Source organism: Aotus nancymaae, unplaced genomic scaffold (assembly GCF_030222135.1).
Source record: "Aotus nancymaae isolate 86718 unplaced genomic scaffold, 86718_ANA_hifiasm-v0.15.2.pri h1tg000030l, whole genome shotgun sequence".
NCBI lineage: Eukaryota > Metazoa > Chordata > Mammalia > Primates > Aotidae > Aotus > Aotus nancymaae.
Genome location: NW_026988443.1, coordinates 2,122,792 through 2,150,419, shown reverse-complemented (window position 1 = coordinate 2,150,419; position 27,628 = coordinate 2,122,792). Strand labels below are relative to the sequence as shown.

Genomic DNA, 27,628 nt, shown 5'->3' with positions numbered 1-27,628 from the left:
CTGATCCTCCCATGTCAGCTGAGCCTGGTTCTTCTGGCTTTCCACCCAGTGGCATAAGGAGACTTAGGACAAGAAGAAATGGGGCATTCCCTATAGAGGAACACAAATTTGAATCAACAGGGAATTTTTCGTTTGAAACTATAGAAGCCAGAGGAAGTGGCACGGCATTTCTTAGTGCTGAAGTAAAACAATTGTTAACTAGGAATCCTATATCCAATGTAACTACTCTTCAGGAATGAAGGTGAAATAAAGATGTTCTCAAAGGAAAACTAAGAAATTTGTTGCTAGCAGACCTACCCATAAATAATGTCTAAAGGAAGGTCTCCAAACAGAAAGAAAATGATTAACAGAAGAAGGCTGGGACATTCAGAAAGGAAAGAACAATGGAATGGTAAAAACTGAGGTCAGCACAATAGACTATCCTTCATCTCATGAACTTCTTTAATTAAAGTTTATGGTTGAAGTAAACATTTTTACACAATCTGATGTGCTGCTCAGTGAAGGTAGAGGAAATACTTTTTAAAATTATGTCTAAGAAATGAAGAAGGTAAGAGAAACTAATGGAAGAAGTAAAATTTCTATAATTCACTTAAAGTAGCAGAATGATACCACTGCTAATGTTCTTCAGTGTGTGAATAAACAACCTACGATACAGCCATAGCATGGTGCACAACTCAGCAATAAAAAGAAACAGACTATGTAACATGGTTTAGATCTGTGTTCCCACCCAAATTTCATGTCCAGTTGCAATCTCCAGTGTTGAAGGTAGGGACTGCTGGGATGTGACTGGATCATGGGGGTGGAGTTCCCATGAATGGTTTAGCAGCATCTACCCATGGTACTCCGTAGTGAGTGAGTTCTCATGAGATCTGTTTGTTTACAAGTGTTGTAAAGACCACCGACACTATGAAGAAACTGCAACTAATGGGCAAAACAACCAGCTAGCATCAAAATGGCAGGATCAAATTCACATGTAATATTATTACCCTTAAATGTAAATGGACTAAATGCCCCAATCAAAAGACAGAGACTGGCAAATTGGATAAAGAGTCAAGACCCATTGGTGTACTGTATTCAGGAGACCCATCTCACCTGCAAAGACACACATATGCTCAAAATAAAGGGATGGAGGAAGATTTACCAAGCAAATGGAAAGCAAAAAAAAGCAGGGGTTGCAATCCTAGTCTCCGATAAAACAGACTTTAAACCATCAAAGATTAAAAGAGACAAAGAAGGGTATTACATAATGGTAAAGGGATCAATGCAACAAGAAGAGCTAAGTATCCTAAATATGCATACAGGAGCACCCAGATTCATAAAGCAAGTTCTTAATGACCTACAACTCTTTGACTCCTACACAGTAATCGTGAGAGACTTTAACATCCCACTGTCAATATTAGATCAATGAAACAGAAAATTAACAAGGATGTCCAGGACTTGAACTCAGATCTGGACCAAGCAAACCTAACAGACATTTACAGAACTCTCCACCCCAAATCCACAGAATATACATTCTTCTGAGCACCACATCACACTTATTCTAAAATTAACCACATAATTGGAAGTAAAACACTCCTCAGCAAATGCATAGGAACGGAAATCATAAACAATCCCTCAGACTACAGTGCAATCACATTAGAGCTCGGGATTAAGAAACTCACTGAAAACCACACAACTATATGGAAAATGGATAACCTGCTTCTGAATGACTACTGGATAAATAATGAAATAAAAGCAGAAATAAAGATGTTCTTTGAAACCAATGAGAACAAAGACACAATGTACCAGAATCTCTGGGACACATTTAAAGCAGTGTTGTAGAGGGAAATTTATAGTGCTAAATGCCCACAAGAGAAATGAGGAAAGATCTGAAATTGATACCTTAATGTCACAATTGAAAGAACTAGAGGAGCAAGATCAAACAAATTCTAGAAGAAGACAAGAAATAACTAAGATCAGAGCAGAACCGAAGGAGATAGAGACAGAAAAAAAAACTTTCAAAAAAAAACCAATGAATCCAGGAGCTAGTTTTTTGAAAAGATAAACAAAATAGATAGACCACTAGCCAGATGAAAAAAAAAAAAGAGAAGAATCAAATAGATTCAATAAAAAAATGATAAAGGGGACATCACCACTGATGCCACAGAAATACAAACTACCATCAGAGAATACTACAAACACCTCTATGGAAATAAACCAGTAAATCTAGAAGAAACGGATACATTCCTGGACACTTATATCCTCCCAAGACTAAACCAGGAAGAAGTTGAATCCCTGAATAGACCAATAACAAGATCTGAAATTGAGGCAGCAATTAATAGCCTACCAACCAAAAAAGTCCAGAACCAGATGGGTTCATAGCTGAATTCTACCAGAGGTTCAAAGAGAAGCTGGTACCATTCCTTCTGAAACTATTCCAAACAATATAAAAAGAGGGAATCCTCCCTAACTCATTTTATGAGACCAATATCATCTTGATACCAAAACCTGGCAGAGACACAACTAAAAAGAAAATTTCAGGCCAATATCCCTGATGAACATCAATGTGTAAATCCTCAATAAAATACTGGCAAACTGAATGCAACAGCACATCAAAAAGCTTATCCATCATGATCAAGTTGGCTTCATTCCTGGGATGCAAGGCTGGTTCAACGTACACAAATCTATAAATGTAATCCATAATATAAACAGAACCCAAGACAAAAACCACGATTATCTCAATAGATACAGAAAAGGCCTTTGACAAAATTCAACAGCCATTTATGCTAAAAACTTTCAATAAACTAGGTATCAATGGAATGTATCTCAAAATCGTAAGAGCTATTATGACAGACCCACAGCCAATATCATACTGAATGGGCAAAAACTGGAAGCATTCCCTTTGAAAACTGGCATAAGACAAGGATGCCCTCTCTCTCTACTCCTATTCAACATAGTATTGGAAGTTCTGGCCAGGGCAAACAGGCAAGAAAAAGAAATAAAGGATATTCAATTAGGAAAAGAGGAAGTCAAATTATCTATATTTGCAGATGACATGATTGTATATTTAGAAGACCCCATCATCTCAGCCCAAAATCTCCTTAAGCTGATAAGCAATTTCAGCAAAGTCTCAGGATACAAAATCAATGTGAAGAAATCATAAGCATTCCTATACACTAATAACAGGCAAACAGAGAGCCAAATCATGAGTGAACTCCCATTCACAATTGCTACAAAAATATAAAATACCTAGGAATACAACTAACAAGGGATGTGAACAACCTCCTCAAGGAGAACTACAAACCGCTGCTCAAGGAAATAAAAGAGGACACAAACAGATGGAGAAACATTCCATGCTCATGGTTAGGAAGAATCACTATCATGAAAATGGCCATACTGCCTAAAGCAATTCATAGATTCAATGCTATCCCCATTAAGCTACCACTGACTTTCTTCACAGAATTAGAAAAAGCCATCTTAAATTTCATATGGAACCAAAAAAGAGCCCGCATAGCCAAGATAAATTCTAAGCAAAAACAAAGCTGGAGGCATCACACTACCTGACTTCAAACTATACTAAGGCTACAGTAACCAAAACAGCATGGTACTGGTACCAAAAGAGAGATGTAGACCTAGGTAACAGAACAGAGGCCTCAGAAATAATGCCACTCACCTACAACCATCTGATCTTTAACAAACCTGACAAAAACAAGAATCAGCAAAGGATTCCCTATTTAATAAACGGTGTTGGGAAAACTGGCTAGCCATATGCAGAAAGCTGAAACTGGATCCCTTCCTTACACAAACCTTATACAAAAATTAACTCAAGATGGATTAAAGATTTAAATGTAAGACCTAACACCATAAAAACCCTAGAAGAAAACCTAGGCAATACCAGTCAGGACGTAGGTATGGGCAAGGACTTCATGACTAAAAACACCAAAAGTAATGGCAACAAAAGCAAAAATAGACAAATGGGATTGAATTAAACTAAAGAGCTTCTGCACAGCAAAAGAAACTATCATTAGAGTGAACTGGCAACCAACAGAATGGGAAAAAATTTTTGCAATCTACTCATCTGACAAAGGGCTATCCAGAATCTACAAATAACTTAAACAAATTTATAAGAAAAAAAAACAAACAACCCCATCAAAAAGTGGGCAAAGGATATAAATAGACACTTCTCAAAAGAAGACATTTATGCAGCCAACAAACATGAAAAAAGCTCATCATCACTGGTCCTTAGAGAAATGCAAATCAAAACCACATTGAGTTACCATCTCACACCAGTTAGAATGGTGATCATTAAAAGAATCAGGAGACAACAGATGCTGGAGGATGCAGAAAAATAGGAATGCTTTCACACTGTTGGTGGGGGTGTAAATTAGTTCAACCATTATGGAAGACAGTGTGGCGATTCCTCAAGGATCTAGAACTAGAAATACTATTTGACCCAGAAATCCCATTACTGGCTATATACCCAAAGGATTATAAATCATTCTATTATAAAGACACATGCACACGTATGTTTATTGCGGCACTGTTCACAATAGCAAAGACTTGGAACCAACCCAAATGCCCATCAATGATAGACTGGAGAAAGAAAATGTGGCACAGATACACCATGGAATACTATGTAGCCATAAAAAAGATGAGTTCATCTCCTTTGCAGAGACATGGATAAAGCTGGAAACCATCATTCTCAGCAAACTGACACAAGAACAGAAAACCAAACACCGCATGTTCTCACTCATAAGTGGGTGCTGAACAATGAGAACACATGGACACAGGGAGGGGATCATTACACAGCGGAGCCTGTCTGGGGGCTGGGGGACTAGGGGAGAGAGAGCAGAAGGTGGGGGGATAAAGGGAGGGATAGTATTAGGAGAAATACCTAATGTAGATGACGGGGTGATGGATGCAGCAAACCACCATGGCATGTGTATACCTACATAACAAACCTGCATGTTCCGCATATGTACCCCAGAATTTAAAGCATAATAAAAATTAATATAAGTAAAAGTGTGTAGCTCCTCCCTCTCGCTCTCTTGTTCCTGCTTCCGCCATATAAGATGCCTGTTCCCACTTTGCCTTCCTCCATGAGTAAAACCTCCCTGTCTCCTCCCCAGAAGCCCGGAAGCATGGAAGCTGCTATGCTTCCTGTACAGCCCTGCAGAACCATGAGCCAATTAAACCTCTTTTCTTTATAAATTACCCAGTCTTAGGTATTTCTTTATAGCAGTGTGAGAATGGACTAATACACTGTTGATACACGCAACAACTTGGATGAATCTCATGGAAATTATGTTGAGTGAAAAAGTCAATCCCAAAAGGGTAGATACAGTTCAATTTTTTATAATATTCCTAAAATGCCAAAACTATAAAATAAATAGCATATTAGTAGTTGCAAGGGGTTAAGAACTGGGGTGAAGGAAGTTAGTGTGGTCACAAAGGAGGAACACAAGGAAGCCTTATGGTGACATGGGATGGTACAATTAAGTATCTTGATTGTGGTGGTGGTTACACAAAATTTTTAATAAAATGTAATTAATTGTAAAATATAGCCAAAAATAAAGAAACGAAAACATTTGAGAAAAAGTAAGAGACTCACAAGGTGATAAGAGTGTTTTGCATGCCTGAGGCACTGGGCTACATTGTACAAGTTTGCCCAGAGAGTTTGCACTAACAGTGTGATTTACGGTGAACATCTTCTTTTTCCCTGGGGGGGCTGGTGCTTAAACAATTGAGATGCTGCAACCTTACATAACTGACCTTTAGTAAAAACTATACACAACGAAGCTTGAGCAAGCTTCCCTGGTTGGCAACACTGTGCATGTGTTGACACATCCTCGCTAGGGTAATTAAGTGCATCTCATGTGATTCCACTGGAGGAAGACACTTGGAAACCTGTGCCAAGGTTCCTCAGGACTTGCCCCATGTGCCTTTTCCCTTTGCTGATTTTATTCTGTATCCTTTCACAGTAATCAACCCTATGTGTAAGTGTAACAGCTTCTGACTTCTGTGAATCCTCCAGTGAATTCTAGTGGCCGAGGGTAGTCATGGGATCCCTGACATACCTTCTTTCGAGGGCAAGCACTTCTACCATTTTCAGAAATGCTTGTAGTAGTAAACCACTCCCTATTTACTTTCCTAACTTGTGGCAGGGTTTAAAGCACCTAGTGAATTCCCACAGACCAGTTGGTTACAAAATCTGACCTGGTCAATCATGACTAAGTGGCTACTGACACCAACATTTCAAACAGAGGGCTGTGCATCTGCGAATATATCTGACTCCTCTATTTCATCAGTCCACTTCACCCAGCCCTGGGAACAGACATGGGCATGCCAGGCCTTTCCTTCTGCTTAAAATGGCTGAGAAAATGGCAAGGCAGCTTCAGTACTTTATATACCACCACAACCAAGCTGCCAACCGCGCGGGGACATACCCACTTCCAGTAGTTTTCTGCTGTGAATCTCCCCATCACCTCCTGCTCAGAAACTGTATACAACACTGCACAGAGGTAATCTACCACATGGCCATAGGAGAGAAGCCTTTCTCCACTTGGGAGGCATGACAGATAATTCAGTAGCAGCAGTACGAAGTAATTTTGATATAAAAAATACCTGTAGAGTGAATTATCTTTAAAATTCACTCTCAGTTACTCATATCCTGATAAGCTTTCTTGAGCAGGAGAGAAGGAGTTGCAGGTGGTATACAGTATACCAAAATTTACACATAACCCACAGCCATCATTATATGTGTCAAGCATGAAATAACTGTTTAAACTGATGATTCTGTTCACCATATGCCTATGAAATGCTTTGATGTTCTCTGGCTCCTGTCCTCACACCTCAAATCTGTGATCTATTACTTTATTATCTAAGAAAAGGCTTTGAGGTTTCCTCACTCTAGAGAAGCGGGTCAGACATGTGAGATACTATTTTAGTGATACACATTAGTCTCAAAATGGCTCAGTCATAGCACTGGTAATATGAGTTGGATGAATTCCCTATTTTGCCACGTCTTCAAGTAAAATGGCGTATTTCAAACTGGTACAGACTGTACACTTGCACTGCACCTACAAACTCTTGTTGACACAACACAGTCTGAATAAGTAACTACTAAGTGCGAAAATTTAAAAACTATTCCTTCCCCAACACGTCGCCAAATGCTGAGAACAACTTTGCCAGTTGTACCAACACAACCGGTAACTAAGATAAAGGCCAAATTCCCCCTTACCGAAGGAGCTACCAGGCCAGTGAGAAATTCCCATCACAAATTAACACAGGAATTTTATGTTCTTGACAAAACCATAGCATCTATTTACAAGTCTCTCAAATAGCTTCTCATCCATAAACAACTCAGAGTCATTACATGTTTTGTTGAAGACCAGCAAAAGAGTCAGAGAAACAGTGTAATAGAACATAGTGGGGCCGTTGGCTCTCCCTTTCTCTTATTGAAACAAGCACTTACTGCTGTGTGTATGTGTGTGTGTGTGTGTGTAATATGTATTTGTATTTTTTTAAATACAAGGAGCATTTCCATTTGTAAGCCTATCTTCTTTAAGCACTGGTGCCATTCTTATTAAATGCATGTTAACTGTTTAGAATCCCAGGCACACACGCAGGTTCATTCCCTTTCTCCTCAGGCAGTTTCCACAATCTACAACATTCTCATTTTAACAGTCCTCATTACTGGTATCGTTTAATACTTGAGGGTTTGCTCAAGTCAATATCAATCCTGCTGATCCTACAAACACTTATTTTGTTGATACAACACAGTCTGAATCCATAGCTACTAAATGTAAAAATTTTAAAACTATTCCTTCTCCAACATGTCACCAAGTCACTGTTGCTGTAACAACTGTGTCAGTTATGCAGCCTTGTCAGGGAGTCACAGAGCAGGAGAGACATCAAGCACAAGGCCTTTCGGGGAATCTCACTCCTCCTGCTACCCAAATCCACTGCTTCTTCTCAGAGACACTTGACACCTTAAACTCAGCATTCTGAAGGTGGAAATGTTTACCTGGAAGGCACTTTGTTGGACCCACCTGAAACCTACTTCCTCATTAACAAATAATCCTTTACCACAAGTAAATCTTAACTAACCAGAAGAGGGAGAAGACTTTCCTTCAGAAGGAACAACAAAAACTTATTCAGAACACAAATTTCCTCTTTAATTAAGCTTAAATGTCTTTGGACTTTGGACGAGTCCTACTTAAGAAATACAGTATCTCTTTACCTGATTGGAAAACCTCATGCTCACATTACGTTGATTCTTTAGTGGGACATAGCGCTGGACAGGATCAATGTCTTTAGGACTGATTAGTTCATCAGCTGAAAAAAAGAAGGGGAATGACATTATTGAAAATGCATTGGCATAACACTGGAAACCAACTAGATGTTTGGAATATACTCCTCTCAACAAGAGCAGAATATACATTTTTTTCAATGTACATGAAACAACTTCCACCAGGATATACCACATACTAGGCCATAAAATAAGTCTCAATATTTAGAAAAGGACTGAAATCGTAAAAACTATATTCACTGACCACAAGATAATGAAATCAGGAATCGGTAACAGAAAGAAATCTTATAAATTCACACATATGTGGAAATGAAAACATACTATTAAATAACTAATGGGTCAAATAATAAATCAAAAGGGAAATGAGAAAATGCATTCGAATATATTTTCTGATGAGATGAATGAAAATAAAGACAAACGCCAAAATTAATGGGATGTGGGTAAAAGAATGCTCAGAGAAAAAATTATACCTATAAATGCCTATATTATACAGAAGAAAAAATCTCAAATCAATAACCCATTTTTCCACCTTAAGACAGTGGATGAAAAAGAGCACACTACATCAAAAGGAAGCAGAAGGAAGGAAACAATAAAGATTAGAGTGGAAATGAATGAAACAGTATAGAAAAACAACGCAGAATCAAGGACACCAAAAGTAGTTTCTTAAAAAGCTCAATAGAACTCGCAAACCTTTAGCTAGATTCACCAACAAAAAAAGAAGACTCAAATTACTAAGTCAAGAATGCAAGAAAGAAACATTATTACAGGCCTAAAGGATTATAAGAGAATTATATCAACGAATATATGTCAACAAATTAGATAACCTAGATGAAACGGACAAATTATTTCAGGAAAACACAAACTACAAAAACTGAATTAGGATGGAATGGAAAATCTAAACAGATTTGTAAAAAATACATAAAGTAATTGAAACTTTACACACACACACACACACACACACACACGGCGAGCTCAGGACTAGATGGTGTCACTGGTAAATTCTACCAAGCAATTAAAGAAAAATTAAAGCCAATGTTTCACAAACTGTACCAAAAACAAACAACAACCAAAAGAAAAAAAAAAAGGCACCTCCCAACTCATTCTAATAGGTCAGGATTATTCTAATACCAAAATCAAAGTATTGCAAGAAAATTACAAACCCAAATATGTTATGAATACAGACACAAAAAACTGAAACAAAAAACTAGCAAACTAAATCCAGTAACATAAAGAAGGGATTGCACACCATCACCAAGTAGAATCTACCCCACAAATGCAAGGGTGGCTTAACATCCCCAAAATCAATTACTGATAGCCCATATCAACAAAATAAAGGACAAAAATACTATATGATCACTTAAACAGACTGAGAAAAAGCATCTGACAAAATTCAACACCCTTGAATAAAAAAGCATTCAACAAAGTAGGAACAGAAGAAAACGTATTCAACCTAATAAAGGGCATCTGTGAAAAAGCTACAGCTAATACCACACTCAATGGTAAAAGACTGAATGCTTTTCACCCAAAGATCACGAATAAGACAAGGATGTGCACTCTCACCACTTCTATTTAACATTGAAGTGTAGGTTCCATCCAGGGAAATTGAGAAAGAAAAAGTAAATAAAAAGTATCAGACTGGAAAGGAAAAAGCTACAGTAATTAACAGTGTGGTATTAGCATAAGGATAGACACAGAAATATCATAGAGATTACAGAAATAAACCCTTGCATATATAGTCAACTGATTCTTGACAAGAGGGTGCCAAAACAATTCAACAGGGAGAGAAAGGGTTTTTCTTTGTTTTGTTTTGAGATAGAGTCTTGCTCTGTTGCCCAGGCTGAAGTGCAATGCACAATCTTGGCTTACTGCATCTTTCACCTCCGAGGTTCAAGTGATTCTGGTGCCTCAGTCTCCTGAGTAGCTGGGATTACAGGCATGTACCACCATGCCTGGCTAATTTTTTTGTAGAGACAGGGTTTCATCATGTTGGCCAGGCTGGTCTCAAACTCTTGGCCTCAAGGGATCCACCAGCCTTGGCCTCCGAAGTCTTGGGATTACAGGCGTGAGCCACCATGCCCAGCCAAAAAAAGTTTTTTATTGACAAATAGTGCTGAGACAATTGGATATTCAAATGCGAAAGAATGAAGCTGGAACTTTTCCTCACACCATGTATAAACAACAACTCAAAACAAATCAAAGAGTTAAATGTAAGAGTTAAAACTGTTAGAAGAAAACATAGGAGGAAGTTTTTGTGACTTTGATTTAGACAAAACTATTAAATCAAAAGTGATAAAAGAAGTAAAGAGATAAATTGGATTTCATCAAAATAACTTTTTTGTGCTGCAAAAGACCCATCAAGCAAGTGAAATAAGAACCCACAGAATGTGAGAAAATATTCACAAATCAGGTATCTTATAATTAGACAAAACTATTAAATCAAAAGTGATAAAAGAAGTAAAGAGATAAATTGGATTTCATCAAAATAACTTTTTTGTGCTGCAAAAGACCCATCAAGCAAGTGAAATAAGAACCCACAGAATGTGAGAAAATATTCACAAATCAGGTATCTTATAAGGGATTTAAATCTAGAAGATATAAAGAACTCATAACAATGTAATAATAAAAAGAAAATAAAAACAATTAAAAAATAGCCACAGTGTCTAAATAGGCATTTCTCCAAAGAAGATATACAAATTACCAATAAGCACACGAAAAAATGCTCACAACATTAGTCATTTGAGAAATGCTAATCAAAACCACAATGAGATATCACTTCATATCTATTATGAAGGCTACAATTAAAAAAAGAAAATAGGTAAGAACAAATGTTGGCAAAGATGTAGAGAAACAGAAACCCTCAAATAGCGTTGATGGGAAAGCAAAATGATATAGTAGCTTTGGAAAACAGTCTGGAAGTTGCTCAAAATGTTAAACGTTAAGAGTTAGCATAGACCCAGTAATTACATGCCTAGGTATACATCCAAGAGAAATGAAACAATAATTTTACATAAAGTTTATGGCAGCATTACTTACAATAGCTAAGAAGTGGAAACAACCCAAATGCTCATCTCGTGATGAATGGGTAAATAAAGTGTAATGTATACATATAATGGAATATTGTTCTGCCATAAAAAGGAATAAATTGCTGAAACATGTTACAACATGGATAAACCTTGAAAATATTAGGCTAAGTGAAACAAGCCAGACACGAAAGTCCACATTATCAGTATTGACTTATACGAAATGTCCCAAATAGGCAAATCTATAGAATTACAGAGTAGACTTACTTACCATTGCCTAATCCTGGAGGAAAGAGTGAATTAACGAGAGGAAAATGAGGAGTGACTGCTCCTGAGCATGAGGTTTTTTGGCAGGGAGATGATGAAAACATTGTAAAATCGATTGCAGTGATGGTTGCACAACTCTATAAATATACTAAAAATCAATGAATTGTGAACTTTAAATAGGTGAAATGTATGGTATGTAAATCATATCCCAATAAAGCTCTTCTAAAAATAATAGGAAAGAAATCAGTTAGATTTCTTTCAGAAAAATCAAAAAAATAATAGGAAGGAAATCAGTTTGTTAAGAAGAAACAGTGTTTCCTTATACAAAACTCTAAAAGAGATTTCTGAGAAGGGGCGTTTTGTTATGGGGCACTGACCAACATGAGGGCAATGCCCTCAACTGCTGCTGCACTGTAAACATGGAAGCCCATTTAACGTGGTAGTTCCTTATGGCAACTTTTGATAAAATCCAAGGATATAAGAAAGAAGAAAATTTAGAGTGAGAGGCGGTGGGGAGGAAGGGGCTAAGTCTGTAGTTTTCTGCTGTCTTCTGCTGTAACACACCTGAGGGATACCCATCATCACTGGAGGCTCACTCACTACAGCAGGTTTTCTCCACGGGCCTGGAAGAGAATATGCCGGGGAGAGGTGGCGGTGGCGGGAAAAGGCCCTGAAATGCAGTTCTGCAAAACCTCCTTGGAGTGCGAGTTATCAGTTGTCTATACAAATTTACAGTGAGCATATTTTCCAACCCAGCAAGTCTGTATCTATAAAGTTATCTTAGTTATGCTCACATGTGTGCAAATTAGTTGAACAATAACAACAACAACAAAATTAAACCTGTTCTTTTTTGTGTGTGTGTGTGAGATGGAGTCTTGCTCTGTTACCCAGGCTGGAGTGCAGTGGCACAATCATGGCTCACTGCAATCTCCCTCCTGAGTTCAAGCAATTCTTCTGCCTCAGCCTCCCAAGTAGCTGGGACTACAGGCACAGGCCACCACGTCCAGCTAATTTTTTTTTTTTTTTTTTTTTTTTTTTTTTTATTGGCCAGGCTGGTCTCAAACTCCTGACCTCATGATCCACCCAACTCAGCCTCCCAAAATGCTGGGATTAGTGAGCCGCTGCGCCTGACCACAAAATCCAATTTCTAAAGTGAGTTTGTGCACTTCTTCATTTTTACTGCATGTAAGCTATACAACTTGCATGTAAGCTATACAACATTTCATTCTTGATCTTCAGCTCTAAAATGATCACTCAAAAACAATACTATGCTAAGTTTTGTATAAATGTACCTGTATATAATATTTACTAAAAAAGTTACAGTTCATTTTCCATAGCATTTTATATATTGCTTTTAGGTAGTAAATATGACAGAGCAGGGAATCAATGGTTACAAATTTCTTTGCAGCTTTAGAAATATTTCTACATTAGATTTCTATTCTGGGGTACTTTCCAGGCACGTATGCAATGTTAATTGAGACAAAATCACCAAAGGATTTTAGTAACTCTTGGAAGATCTTTTCAATAATAATTAAAGTAGTATCAATAGTAGAATAACAAGAAAAAGGGGGAAGAAGAGCAGCAGCAGAGTCTGCCAGAGCCACGGCTGCCTCTGCAGCAGCAGCAATACCTAGTTATTCAGCTCCAGGCATTAAGTACTTTGCATATATTCATTCATTAATCCTCACAACGATTTTATCATTTTACAGATGATGAACCAGAAACACCTGAGTGTTTAAGCAACTTTCTTGTGGTTAATATACAGCAAAGCTGAGACACAGTCAGCTTCCAGAGTCAGGGCTCTTAAACACATACTAATCCTGCCCTTTAAGAACCCTGACATTCTACACAACATTGGTGAAAACAATACCAGGAGGAGGGAGAAATAAAAAAGACTATCTAGACATGTTATGTTTTTCCTATCTAAATCAGGTTGCATATTACCAATGTTCTCCTTCCTCTCTGAAAAAAATATACTTCTTCAAAATTTAAACCAAACCAATAAAAGCAGATATCGACATATAACTTTAATGTATTAATTTCAGTTTAGCTCACATGATACGGGATTAATTAGTACACTGATATTCTAAATAGGCAGCAAATTATTTCCCTATTTATTTCATTTGTATGATCACTGAGATGTGAAAAAATTTCTAAAACCAACAAGTTTTTAGTCATGCTATAGAAATTAAATTCTATCTTTATTACAGTATTTTATTGTTTATAAATGGTGACAGATAAATTAAGAAACCTTGTATCCTTGTAAAGCATAAATGCTAATCTATTAAAATTGATAAGAACTGAATAGTTAACCAAGTCTTTCGAAAGCTTATTTGTTTGCATTTCCTTCATGTGTCTCTCTTTGTGCCACACTTTTCTACCTAGCTTGATGTTCCAACTTACACCATGTGCTCATCTATAACCTCATAGACTGTATCCTTCTTATACAAGGTGATACCCCGGTACCTAGTACAGCAGCCAGTACCTAGCAGGCACTCTATAGACTTACTAAGCAAAAGAATAAATTAGTGGGTTAGCAAATACAGAAACACTAATTGCCATACTCATTAATTTCCATAATGGTAAAAGTGATAAATGTCATTAAAAGGTCAAGTTTTTGGCCTCCCTTTTTTTTTTTTCCCACTGTATTGATTTTTATCATTCAGTGAAACTGGTTTTCTGGTGAAGAGTGACAATCCTGAAAGAACTTATATCCAACCAACTACAGAATATTTAAAATGAAAATAAAAGGATGAGGGTAAGAGGTCAATGGCTTTGCTTTCCACATTTACAGAACAGAACCACACCTCCAAGATAATCAAGAATTTTTACAAAATAGAGATATCTGTTTTTAAATCCTAAGAACGTAGAGATTACATTAATTAATATTTATATTTTTTATGCACAGAAGGTTTATAAAATATACCCTTGGGTTACCTCAGCAAAAATTGTCCAGGGTAAAAAGAAAATATTAAGAAAAATCTTTGTTTCTTTAATGAAATGATAATTTCAAGAAAATTTAACAGAGCAAGTTTTTTTTATCATGGCACAAAAATTACATAGGACATACTAAAATAGGCTCAGCAGATATTTACAGGGTAAAATTATGTACTTCAAAGCCTAGCTGATTCTCAGCTGTGGTGACACATATTAGTAACACATGTATTATGAAATGAGCTACTTAGAGAAAAAGAAAATGCAGATCCTTAACCTCATATTATACCAAAAAATTCCAAGTGTGTGTGTGGGCATGTATGCATGCATTTTACTCAACTGATTAACAAGGATGGACTTTCTAAAATTAAGTGGTAAATTCCACAGCACAAATTAAATAGGAAAGATCTACACTGGTAGATCTGAGTGTGTAAAGATTTTAAGTTCTGCTACTGAAAATATAGGAAAAGCAAAGTTTAAAGGCAAACAAACAAGGAAAATATTAGAGAGGTTTTATACTCTTAATATATAAAACATTCTCCTCTAACCTCTCCAACCTACTTGTTTGGAAATACTGAGCTACGCTTCAAAATGTATTCAAGAGATTTCCAATACATTTTTTTCTGAAAAAAAAAATATATATATATGTGTGTGTATATATAAATATATATATATATATAAAACATTCATGTATACTGATAAGAAAAACCACAAAACCAAGATTGATGGGCAAAAAAAATTACTAGACAACTCACAGAAGAGTGACTAAGGAATACATTTCTAATAGGATGCAAATGAAAACAAGATGCAATTTATTATCTTATTAGGCTAGCAATATTTTTATTTTTAATAGGAATATTTAATGCCACAGAGGTTACTGGTGAAAACTGCTTAATATTCAGTTTATCAAAATAATACATATATATATACAAATTTTTTTTTTTTTTGAGATAGAGTCTTGCTCTGTCACCCAGGCTGAAGTGCAGTGGTGCGAACTCCGCTTACTGCAACCTCCGTCTCATGGGTTCCAGCAATTTTCCTGCCTCAGCCTCTGAGTAGCTAGGACTACAGGCACGTGCTACCATGCCCAGATAATTTTTTGTATTCTTAGTAGAGAGGGGGTTTCACTAGGTTACCCAGGATGGTCTCTCCTGACTTCATGATCCGCCCACCACAGCCTCCCAAAGTGCTGGGATTATAGGCATGAGCCACCGTGCCTGGCCAAGAATATATCCTTTTTTAACCATTAATGTTTATTAATGTTTTCAAAATATCCACCCTAAAAAATTCTTGTATTTACCTGCCTTAAATTATATAGTATGTAAAGTTCTAACCTTTAATGTATCAGGATTATATAATAATGCACGAATGAAGATCATCACTATGAATATCTGATGTACAGGATAAGAAAAGTTAGTTGCATATATGGAGAAGACAAGCTGAAGTCTAGAGGTCAGATTTTTAAAAGCTAATATGTTTCTGTCTCTTTTTAGGATATATTGAAAAAGAACATATATTAAAGTTATATAGTGGCCTTTATAATGGCTATATAATGCTTTTAGAGTAATGTTATCATTACCTTTATATTTCTTTAGTTTTTTGAATCTCAAAAAAAAATTCAATCCAAATATCAAGATTTTCAAGCGATTTTTAATCTTTTTTTTGAGACAGAGTTTCATTCTGTCACCCAGGCTAGAGTTCAGTGGTGTGATCATAGCTCACCACAGCCTTGACCTCCAGGGCTCAGGTGATCCTCCAGCCTCAGCCTCCTGAGTAGCTGGGACTACAGCTGTGTACCACCATGCCTGGGTAATTTTTCTGTATTGTTTATAGATACAGGTTTTTGCCATGTTACCCAGGCTAGTCGTCAACTCCTGGGCTCAAGCAATCTGCCCACCTCAGCCTCCCCAGATGCTGGGACACAGGCGTGAGCCACTGCACCCAGCCTCAAGTGATTTTTAATGCAATAAATACAGTTATGTGATGATGCATAAACATGTCCTATAAGATTATAATACTGTAACGTCACTATACCTTTACTATGTTTAAATACGTTATGTACACAGATACTTAGCACTGTGTTACAACTGTCCACAGTATTCAGTACAGTAACATGCTTTACAAGTTTGTAGTCTAGGAGCTAGGTATGTATACATCATATAGGCTAGGTATATATACACAGGTGTATATATATCATACAGGCTAGGCATGTCGTAGGCTAAAAATCACCTAAAGACACAATTCTCAGAATGTAGCCCTACCATTAAGCAATGAATGACTGTACTTTAAAGGTTATTTATTTTTGCAAAGAGCTAAAAAAGTTACTCTGCTTTCTTTAGACTGGTCTTACATGAATAGTTTCTAAACTTTCTAATTTGAATAACAATTGAAGGTATAACTAATGATCATTTTATTCTAAGACACATCAAACATATCTTAAGGTATGGCTTAGGTGGCTTAAAGTATACATGTTTATAATAAATTTACCAGTTATATAGCAAATATTGATTTTCTCAAAGTATAAGTTTTATAAGGAAATACTGTGAATAATTAACTTATTTTTTTTAAGAACACAGCGGGGACTTCAGGCCTTGGTTCAGGAAATAGCATACTGTGTCATTCTTTTAACAATGAAATAGAAGTCACATTGTTTTGTTGTATAATTATTTACTTAGGCATACATAAAGCAAAGTATTATTAGACTTCATAAGATACAAACTGGTGTGAATTAGCGAAAGTCGTATATTATAGAGTATTTTTAAAGATTCACTGTTCTATTATTTTCATGTAAAAATAGTAACCACAATTAACTGCCCACAAAATGTTGCCAAGCAGATATCCAACTGAAGCTCCTTTAGTGAATAAAGACTTTTTAAGTAAATGTATTCGGAATCTTAATGAAAATCTATAGAAGTCTGATGGTTCTTAGGGCTAGTATACAACAGTTAAGAGCAACTAAATGATTCAATCTTCTGAGATGTTATTCATCCTAACCAGTTAGTTGTTAACCAGATGACACATAGCTAGGCTAGACTACTCATGAATATGGAGATATGGATGTGATTTCATAGTATGCAACATACTCACTGCATGTTCTCATTGCCTTTTCAGAAGATCAGCAGGGAAAAGAGAAACTGATTTTCTTTTACAGAAGCCCTGCAGGATTTCTTCCTCTTTTTGGTCATGAAACAGAAATGGAGGCATAGGCTGTACTATTTCTGTTCACTCTGGTCTTAACATGAAAAAATACTGTCTTCACTCAAGACCTGTCTGCATTCAACACATTTATTTTGGAAAGTTCAATGCGTTTTTACTGATACTACTGTCAATCTTTTTCTTCTTTTAAAGCTCAATTTGCTTATGCAGGGTGTAGTCGATTCCACGTTTTCACTAGCTTTGTCAATTTTATCTAGAGGCTTTGCTCAAGCAACATTCTTTCTAGTTGCACTAAACCCAGGCTGGATATATGGCAAAAAGCAGGAGGAAGAAGGTTTTAATTTCATATCCCAGATCCTAGGTGCTAGGTTTCAGCCTCAGAATCACAGAAAAAATCCATCATGCTCACTTGTAATTTCCAAATGTAGTACATAAAAACTAATAATTCTAATGTTAAAATTCTTATCCTTACATAAGTTAACTAGTCCTCTACTAAAGTATGTTTTACTTAGCTGTATCAACAAAGCTTCTTTGTAATTATGCTAGTGAGATGGAAATAACATCCTAACCAGAGACAACCTTCCCAACTTGGCTTGATTCTAAGAAGACTCTTTCATGTGTCTCTTCCCCTCCTTTGGAAATTCTAAAAGCAAAGCCTATATAAATAATATCAACTCTTTGTCAAAAAACGGTCCCTTTAAAGGAAGAAAATGTTTCTACTGTTCTTAAATTAGCAATAGGTATATATAGAGACCCAGAAAATAAAATTAGGAAAGCAGCAAATTGAAAACAGCATTAACTTAGTTTTTACTTATTTGGTTAGCTTCTTCCTGCTCTTACATACCGTTTATGTAAATCTCACATTGGAAATCTGTCCTGTGAAATATTCTTCCCTAATGGAATATTTTTTAAAAACCAAAGATGATCACTCTTATGGCACAAATTTATTAGCATTTATACAGTAATGCTAGAAATAATAAAAATCATAATAATATTTTATACAGTAGGCAGTTCTTTTTTTTTTTTTTTGTACTTTAGGTTCTAGGGTACATGTGCAGATCATGCAGGACTGCTGCACAGGTACACACATGGCAATGTGATTTGCTGCCTCCATCCCCCTGTCACCCATATCTGGCATTTCAGTAGGTAGTTATTTTAGTGCAGGTACAGTATTTATAGTTAGCCTTTTCATAATCTTTTTGCCATAAAGGGATTCTGACTCTAAAGCGATAGCCTTTTTTATATAAATGCTAATAACATTTAAAATTTGAGCAAGGAATGGTGCAGGAAAATGCATAATGTTTTTTCTATGTTTATCAAATTTGTCTTCATTTCAAAGTGTCCAAGAGTGCTATGATTCAGCTCAAGTTGTAGCAGAAGATGAAAAATAATTCTTCAAAGAATTATGAATAATGGTCCTATTAAGCCTCCAACTAAAATTGCCAATATGTATTTATTGGAAAGAAAAGAACTTTGAGATGACCAAAACCTTTTGGCAAGTGGCTTACTAAAGGTATGACCAAGCATGACTGTTACTGCTTTCTTAAGGCAGAATTTTTAATATATCATATAAAAGTAACTCAAAGTTTCTATAATCTTCTGCAGGAAGCCTATACACTAAGCTGAATGCAGCCTCCTAAATGATCACAAATGGTACCCATACCTATTTTGCTTTCTTCCCAGAAACTGTCCATCATCATTCAGTGAAATAGATGTATTAATATACCATTAGATACTAAGAAACTCCCAAAGACCTCTTAAAAGCATGAAACACCACCCAAATCCATCATAAACATCAGCAAAGGCATATTTATTTCTAATAGCTTAATAACAAGAAAAAAATACCATTCCCAATCTTCTCCACTTACCCAGGAGTTTTGCAATGATATAAAGTGCTTGTCCCCAAAGAAACAGTTTTCCATCACGGCCACAGTTGCTAGGAAATCGTTTTTGACTACCGGGGTTATTTTTTTCATATTCTACAAAGTCAGCTGGTACGTAATAGTACTTTGGTACAACAGGATATCCTATGGAGTTTAAAAACAAGTATTTAAAATATAACAAATCTGCATTAGTTCATTATCATGCTACTATTAAAGACATACCGAAGACTGGGTAATTTATAAAGGAGAGAGTTTTAATGGCCTCACAGTTCCACATGGCTGGAGAGGCCTCACAATCATGGTGGAAGGCAAAGGAAAAGCAAAGGTATGTTTTACATGGTGGGAGGCAAGAGGGATTGTGCATTTATAAAACTATCAGGTCTCCTGAGACTTACTACCATGAGAACAAAATGGGGGAAACCACCTCCATGATTCAGTTATCTCTACCTGGTCCCACCCTTAACATATGGGGATTATTAAAATTCAAGGTAAGCTTTGGGTGGGGAAACAGTCAAACCATACAAAATCAGTGTCTTTTCCAAAATTTCCCTTCAAGACACTGTAACAATTAGAAAGCAGGGAGAGAGAACTGTTGTACAGGAGGCAACAGATTTGATAAGCTATAGAAGGCTGGATATTCTGGTTCTTTTCAGATATTGTCAGTGAAAATCATGAAGAAAAGATTGACTTTAAAACACTAATTCAACAGCAGGTTGTTATTCTTTGGCTAACAATGAGTACATAATCTCCCTCAACAACATTTAATTTTAATACCTTTAAATGAATCAATAAATACACAGTATGCAAATATTTAGAGCCACTGAAGAAGCTATTTTTAATAGGATTAGTCTGTAGAAGCTTTACAAATGAGATATTGTGTAATCTTAAATGAAGAATTATAACTCTGAGCCATTGCTAGAGCAAAGAAATTCCCATTTAAGCATTAAGCCCATTATCTACCATTCAATATCACAGAAGAGAAAAAGCCATCCTCCCCAATGACCATTTAAAACTGGGTTGGTAGAAACTAAAATTATTATTTAAGAGTAAAATCTTTGTGGATGATAAAATGGGAAAATAATCAACAATCTAGGTAGGATGCTACAGAAGACTTTTTGTCATATTACCCGTAGTGAACGTAATTTTTCCAATAAAATTGCAGAGATTTCCCTAAAATTTTGCTTCCTTATGTATCAAACAATCAACAATAATATTTGTGTCTAAAATCAGTAAGAAGGTCTATGATATACAGAGAATACTTTGAACATCACTCTCTGAACATGATGAAGTCTGAAGTACATTAAACTACTACACCTCAATGCATCAATGATCTAACACAAAATATTAAAAGAGCTGCTTCAAAGGATTTCAAATATTACATGCATTACAAAATTCAATACATTATTTCTCACATTGGACAAGTGATCATTTGTAGCATAAAGACAAAAATAGCTTTTAAAAATTAACATTCACTTTGAATTCAATGTTTATCCATAAACATTTCACAACTTTTAATATTACAAGCATGTGAGTGAGCATATAATATGAAGTATTTACTCGGAGATATCTGAAAGAATATCACAAACTTCATGTGAGATAGGAATGGGGCCCAGTGCTGTGACTGTCAGTACTTTCAAGATCCCAAAGACATCTAGAAAATCTCATCCAGAATTCCTTTGAAAATTCAAGTTAAACAGAAAATTCAGTTATGTCTTTTGAGGGTCCCTACTGATGTTTGACTGAAACCAATATACCGTTATTTCTAAGACTGGGCCTTCTGACCATTTCTAAAATATTAAATCCATCCTCAAAGGATGACATTTTAGCACTATGGCAGACGTTCAAAATACAATGCTAAGGAACCTAGAAAAAAACTCCAAAGAGGGGTCCAGAATATTCTCGGCAATTCTAGTGCCTTAGACAAGGGCAGAACCTCTCCAGGTATCCCTCTGCAGAGGCGGCACTCACCTGACTATAGCATTTTTGGTAACCTGGATAAAAACTAGTCACTTTCTATTACTGTCACACTTACAGAGTAACGGAATTACATAGTAAATAACAGATGAAGGAACTCAGTCCATCTGACAAACTATTTTGAAATGACTATAGCCATGCCCACCTAGATTCATCTCCATTTTTGTTTTGGTTAATCTTCTTTCTGATTTAATTTAAGGGACCAATCATTTTTTTCAATTTAATATAAGTTATTGTGTTTTACAAAGGGCTTACACATTTCAAATAAACATTAAAGAAATGTTGGTTGGAAGAATTTCTTAAAAATAAACTATACCTTCTGTGGTCTGATGAAGTACTGGAGTCAAAAGATCCTGATATTCCTGTACTTGCTCAGGATTGCCTCTAAAAACTCCTAAAATACAAAATACAAAATACAATAGCAGCTAAGCTCAATAAGCATCTCAAAAATTTTACCTTAGAAACAGTCTATTAGCCCAGTTACAATTATTTTGGCAATTTTCTATGCAAATAGTAAAATTAAAATGGAAAAAAGTAATGCAAATCTGTATGATATTTTTCCAAGAAATTGGTTTTAGAAAGTCATGTTAGCATTTATAATAGAAACCTGAATTTTAATTGAACTTTCCCTATTCCTAAGTATAAATGTTACAGATATTCACATTATAATGGATTATGGTATCACTGATTTCTACTAATAAAGATTTTTCTTTGTAAATATGAATAATATATATAGTACAATTTTTTAAATGCTTCAGAGTGTTTTTTTAATTCTTTAAAAGATTTAGCATTCACTCAGAAAGCAAAGGAGCAGGCATACACAAATGCAGGGCAATTCACATCACTGAAGTGCAGACCATTTTTATCGCTGAAAGGAGTCATATTTCATTTCTGCTCTTCTTTAAATCACTTAAATCCTATAGCTTAAATTTCAGGAAAAAGCTTGCTTAAATTTCAGGAAAAAGCTTGCTTAAATTTCAGGAAAAAGCTCACTTACCATCAATCATCATATAGAGGAAAAATATGGGAAATTCACATTCGATGCCATCAAATAGCTAAAACAGAAAATAAAACATTATATTTTTCACTAACAGTTATTATTATTATTTCGAGACAAGATCTTACTCTGTTGTCCAGGCTATAGTATAGTGGCACAATCATGGCTCACTGCAGCCTTGCCCTCCTGGGCTCAAACAATCCTTTCTCCTGCCTCAGACTCCCAAGTTTCTGGGACTATAGCTATTTCTCTGTGTCTCTCTCTCTTCTCTCTGTCTCTCTTTCTTTCTTTTTTCTCAGAGATGTAATCTCCTCCCTATCTTTCTCAGGCTAGTCAAACTCCTGGTCTCAAGAGATCCTCTTATCTTGGTCTCCCAAAGTGCTGGGTTTACAGGTGTGAGCCACTGTGCCCAGTCACTAACAATTAAATTAGAAGAACTATAGTTAGGCAATATGTCAAAGATTTGTTTATAGCAATAAAGTTGAACTGATTTTGTAAGCAGTTTCCTTCAAGTTTTATTATTCAAAAGCTCAGTGATTCAGTCCACCAAATTGCAATCCTTCAATAAATCTTTACTGAATACTTACTAATGCCTGGAACCAAATAGACAGAGAACTACTAAGACAAAAGATAGAGAACTTCCCTTAGAGGCTACAGCCTAGTAGGGAGGCCGGCATGTAAATAAACAACTATCGTGCAGTAGGAAATATCTACACATGGTATATCAGGCTCATAGTGGGTGGAACACCTGAGTCTGCCTTGGAGTCAGGGAAGGTTTATAGGAAAGGAGATGTTTCAGCTAACGCTGGATGGACTTCACTGGGGAGACGAGCTAAGGTAACTCAAGGCAAAGGAAACATCAGTTACAAACCACAGATGCACAGAAGTACAACGTAGGTTAAAGAACCTACCAGTAATTCAGTATTTCTGGAATAAACAAGGAAGAAGTAGTGAAAAATGAAACCCAGTAGGAGGGCCAGGTCAGCCAGATCAGGAAGGGCCTTGCAGGTCATGCTAAGTGGCTAAGACTTTGGTCTGGAAATAAAAAAGAACCACAGGTGAATACTGAGCAAGATCAGATTTACTCGTTATATTTACTTGCCAGACTGAGCAGCTGGTAATACTGAAGAGAGTTATAGGGCAAGAAACAGGACCAGCTGGAAGATTGCTGGAGCAAAATCCAAAGAGAAAAGATGACAGCCTAAACTGAGGTTTCTCAAGTTGGGTACTACTGACACTGTTACCAAATAACTCTTTGTTGTTGGGCGGTCCTGTGTGGTGCAGAATGTTTAGTAGCATCCCTAGCATCTACCTCCTAGATGTCAGTAGTACAGAACAACCCAAAATGTCTGCAGACATTATCAAATATCCCCTGGGGGGCAAAATCACCCCAAATCCACTAGACTAAACCAGGGAGTAATAGAGAGGAAGAAACAGAATTTTAGGATTTTTAGGAGGCTAAATCTGCCAGCCTTGGTGATTGACAAAGGAAGATGGGTGAGAAGGAAGTGCCTAGAATGACTCTCAGGTATAGGACTTGAGCACAGGAGTGGAAGCTGAACACAGGAAGACTGTAGGACATCTAATCGAGGATGTTCACAAGGCAGTTGCATACAGGGGTCAGGCACTCGAGGAAAGGTATGAGTTAGAGATGGAGATCTGCGGTTAATAGCTATAGCTGAAGCTGAGAGTTCACAGCTAGAATGAAGAGAGACTGGGGCTGTGGATGGACCCCAGGAGAAGAGCAGTGTTCAAGAGGGGGCGGAAGAAGAGAAAACTGCAAAGGAGACTAAGAAGTAAGTGAGAGAAGTAGAGAATTAAGAATGGGGTCACAGCAAATGGAGAATGTTCCAACAAAGACGATGCAGCAAAGACACTCAAATGCCAAGAAGTTCTATGAAACAAGATCAGAAAAGCATCCACTCCGACTCGGGGTTGTAAATGGACTGAAGCCTGCACAGCTACTGGTGAGTGCTCGGAAGGAAGCCAGTTTGTAAGGGGAAAGAGTTAGAGGGAAGGAAACAAGAAACACCAAGTAGACGCCATGCCTTTCAGACGTGTGGCACAAAGAGAAAGAGGATGGAGTTGGACAGGGAAAGGGCTGAGGAAGGGTTTGGTTTTGTTTCTTAATAATAAACATCAATGAGGAAAAAAGCTAATTTAAGTTGGGGAAACAAGACAGAGAAGGTAGCAGTGGGGAAAATAAGGAGAAAAAAGAAAGAGAAATGGATATCCTTCTATCACAGAAGAAAACAAGTGAGGGTATCAAGAAAGAAAAAAGAATAGGACAGGGTATACACAGGATGGGTTAGCCTTAGAAAGAACAGAGAGCTCCTTCTGTCAGGCAAGAGAGAGGGAGGTAAGTATGGATGAGGAAAGACACAGTGGAGGAGGCCATACAGAAATGAAAGGCTAACAAGTAGGTAATAAAAAAGGAAAGTCTGCCAACTTGAGTACAAATTGAAAAAAGCTGGAAAAGTCTTCATGGGGAGTTACTGGCAGAGTCAGATAGCAGGACTAACAAGAACTGACACAGTGATGAGGCTGAACCAAGACAGATCTCCTGACTGTGGAGCAGCTCCTACCCACTGTGCTGTGGCTTTCCTTGGTGGTGCTCAGCAGCAGGTGCAAAAGTAGAGAAAGCTTGCTGGACGGATCCAAAGTTGGAAGTGTGCAAGGTGGTAGTTGCAGGCGGTCCAATTCAAATGTCAGTGCCATACACTGGCACAGAAAATGTATTAAATAGGAAAGAAACACTTGAAGGTGTTTAAGAGATAAATGGATCTTTTGGTCCAACCTAACAGATTGTAACAATGCCAACACTACTGAAAATTTCAAAAGTGTACACAATAAAATGGTTTCCAACTGATAGTCAACTGTGAAATTAAATAAAACAAAGCTGGGTTATAGTGGTGTATGCTGGTAGTCCCAGTTATTTGGGAGGCTGAGGCGGGAGAATCACTTGAGTCCTGGAGTTCCAGTCTAGCCTGGGCAACATGGTGGGATCTGGTCTTTATTTAAAAGAAAAGAAGTTAAATAAAATGATAAATAGCTTGTTTAGTTTTCCTGCAAAAGTGTATATTAAATTTTAAAACAGTATGTTAATTGCCAAACAACTTAAAAGGTATAATATTGCCTACACATTTTCTATGTACAGATTCCTGGGGACCTTACCTACCTTCAGCGAGTGATCCAGTTATGCCCACACATACAAAATACCTTTCAATACACTACATTAAAGCAAAGTCCTCAGCAATATGCATGACTTCTTACTTTTTTGGGTTGATGTTTTCTAGATGACTTAACAGTAGCTAGTATAAACCTAGATATATAACGGTGTGTGTGTGTGTGTTTCAAAATACAAAATATTTTAAAACTAAACATTTAGAGGACTGTATTTTAAAAGAAAGTGTCTAAATGAAACAGATAAAGGAAGATAGAATTGCACATCAGTTTCGATAAAAGAATTTCCTTAATAGATTGAAAGATATATCACAAACAGATATTTAATATTATATAAGACAAATAGTATGGATCAGGCAAGCACAAGACTAAAAATGCAATAGAAAAACTATTCACCCAATAAATCACCATGGCCCAATATCAGCAAATACCTCACTGGTAATGAGAGCTAGCACTTACTGAGCATTCACTTAGTGCCAAGCACTATTCTAAGCACTTTTTTGTAAGTTATTTAATCCTCATAAGAACCTCAGGATATAGGTACTATTATTATTTTACCAAGGAAAAAAATTAAATGCAGAGAGAGGTTAATTAACTGGCCCAAGGCCACATAGCTAGTAAGTAGCAGAGTCAGAATTCAAACCCAATGGTCAGTCTCTTGAATCTGTGATTTTAACCACTCCGGTATACTATTAACATGGAATATTTTGGGTAGATTGAAGATGGCCGAATATGAACAGCTCTGGAGTGCAGTTCCCAGTGAGAACAAGGCAGAGGGTGAGTGATCACCACATTTCCAAACGAGTTTTTATTGCCCACAGACCAGGAGATTCCCAGGCTGAAAAGCGTCACAAGTTTCCAGCACGGCTGTATCAGGCACCACGGGTTTCCACACAAAAACTCACATAAATATGGGCGGCTGTTTCAACTGGCGCCTGGAACACCAGGAATACAGAGCCACCCATTCAATTGAAAAAAAGGGGGCTGAAATAGGAAGCCAGGTGATCTGGCCAAGCGGGTCACACCCCACAAAGACCAGCACTCTGAAACGTTCTGGATTGAGAGTTTTGCAGCAAGCTCAGCTGGACCCAGGATGGTCTAGCTTGGTAAGGGGAAGGGCGTGTGCCCTTACCGAGGCAGTCTGCCGTTACCGAGGAAGTCCGCCATTACTGAAGGCGGACCGCCATTACCAATGCACTTCTAACTGTACCTCTGTAAACAAAACTGCAAGGAAGTTCACAAAGAAGCTCAGCAAAGCCCATGGCAGCTCAGCAATGCCTCTACTAGCAGCCTGTGACTAGACTACCTCCTTGCTGGGCAGGGCATCTCTGAAAAAAGGCAGCAGCATGTCAGGAACTTAAAAATAAAGCCCCATCTTCCCAGGACAGAGCACCTGGGAAAAAAGGCAGTTATGAGTTCCACTGCAGCAGACTTAAAGGTACCTGCCCAGCAGCTCTGAACGGAACAATGGAGCTCGCAGCTCAGCACCTGAGCTCCTATAAGGGACAGACTGTCTCCTCAAGCAGCTCCCTGACCCCCGTATATCCAAAGAGATATATCCTGTATGATCTCCTCATAAAGGAGAGCTCAAGCTGACATCTGGCAGGTACCCTTCTGGGACGAACATAACAGAAGAAGAAATCAGTAGCAACTCATACTGTTCTGCAGCTGCTGCAGGTGATTCCCAGGCAAGCAGGGTCTGGAGTGGACATCCAGCAGTCCTACAGCAGAGGGGCCTGACAGGTAGAAGGGAAACTAAAAAACAGAAAGAAATAACTTCAACATCAACAAAAAAAATGTCCACTCAGAGACCCCATACGAAAGTCCCCAACTACAAAGTCCACAGGTAGATAAATCCACGAAGATGGGAAGAAACCAGTGCAAAAAGGATGAAAACACCAAAAACCAGAATGCTTCTCCTACT

The 27,628-nt window shown here is 37.1% G+C and overlaps 1 protein-coding gene across 4 annotated transcripts in view; it reads right to left on the bottom strand.

Annotated features, from left to right (window-relative positions):
* Positions 1 to 27,628, bottom strand: part of PHKB (phosphorylase kinase regulatory subunit beta) — a 250,538-nt gene that overhangs the window by 89,942 nt on the left and 132,968 nt on the right. For all 4 annotated transcript variants that reach the window (XM_064382997.1, XM_064382996.1, XM_064382998.1 and 1 more), the window contains 4 exons: positions 22,522 to 22,579; positions 21,841 to 21,918; positions 19,536 to 19,694; positions 8,222 to 8,316 (listed from right to left, as the gene is read on the bottom strand). In XM_064382997.1, coding sequence (XP_064239067.1) covers positions 8,222 to 8,316; positions 19,536 to 19,694; positions 21,841 to 21,918; positions 22,522 to 22,579 — 390 coding nt within the window. The remainder of the gene's footprint in view (positions 1 to 8,221; positions 8,317 to 19,535; positions 19,695 to 21,840; positions 21,919 to 22,521; positions 22,580 to 27,628) is intronic.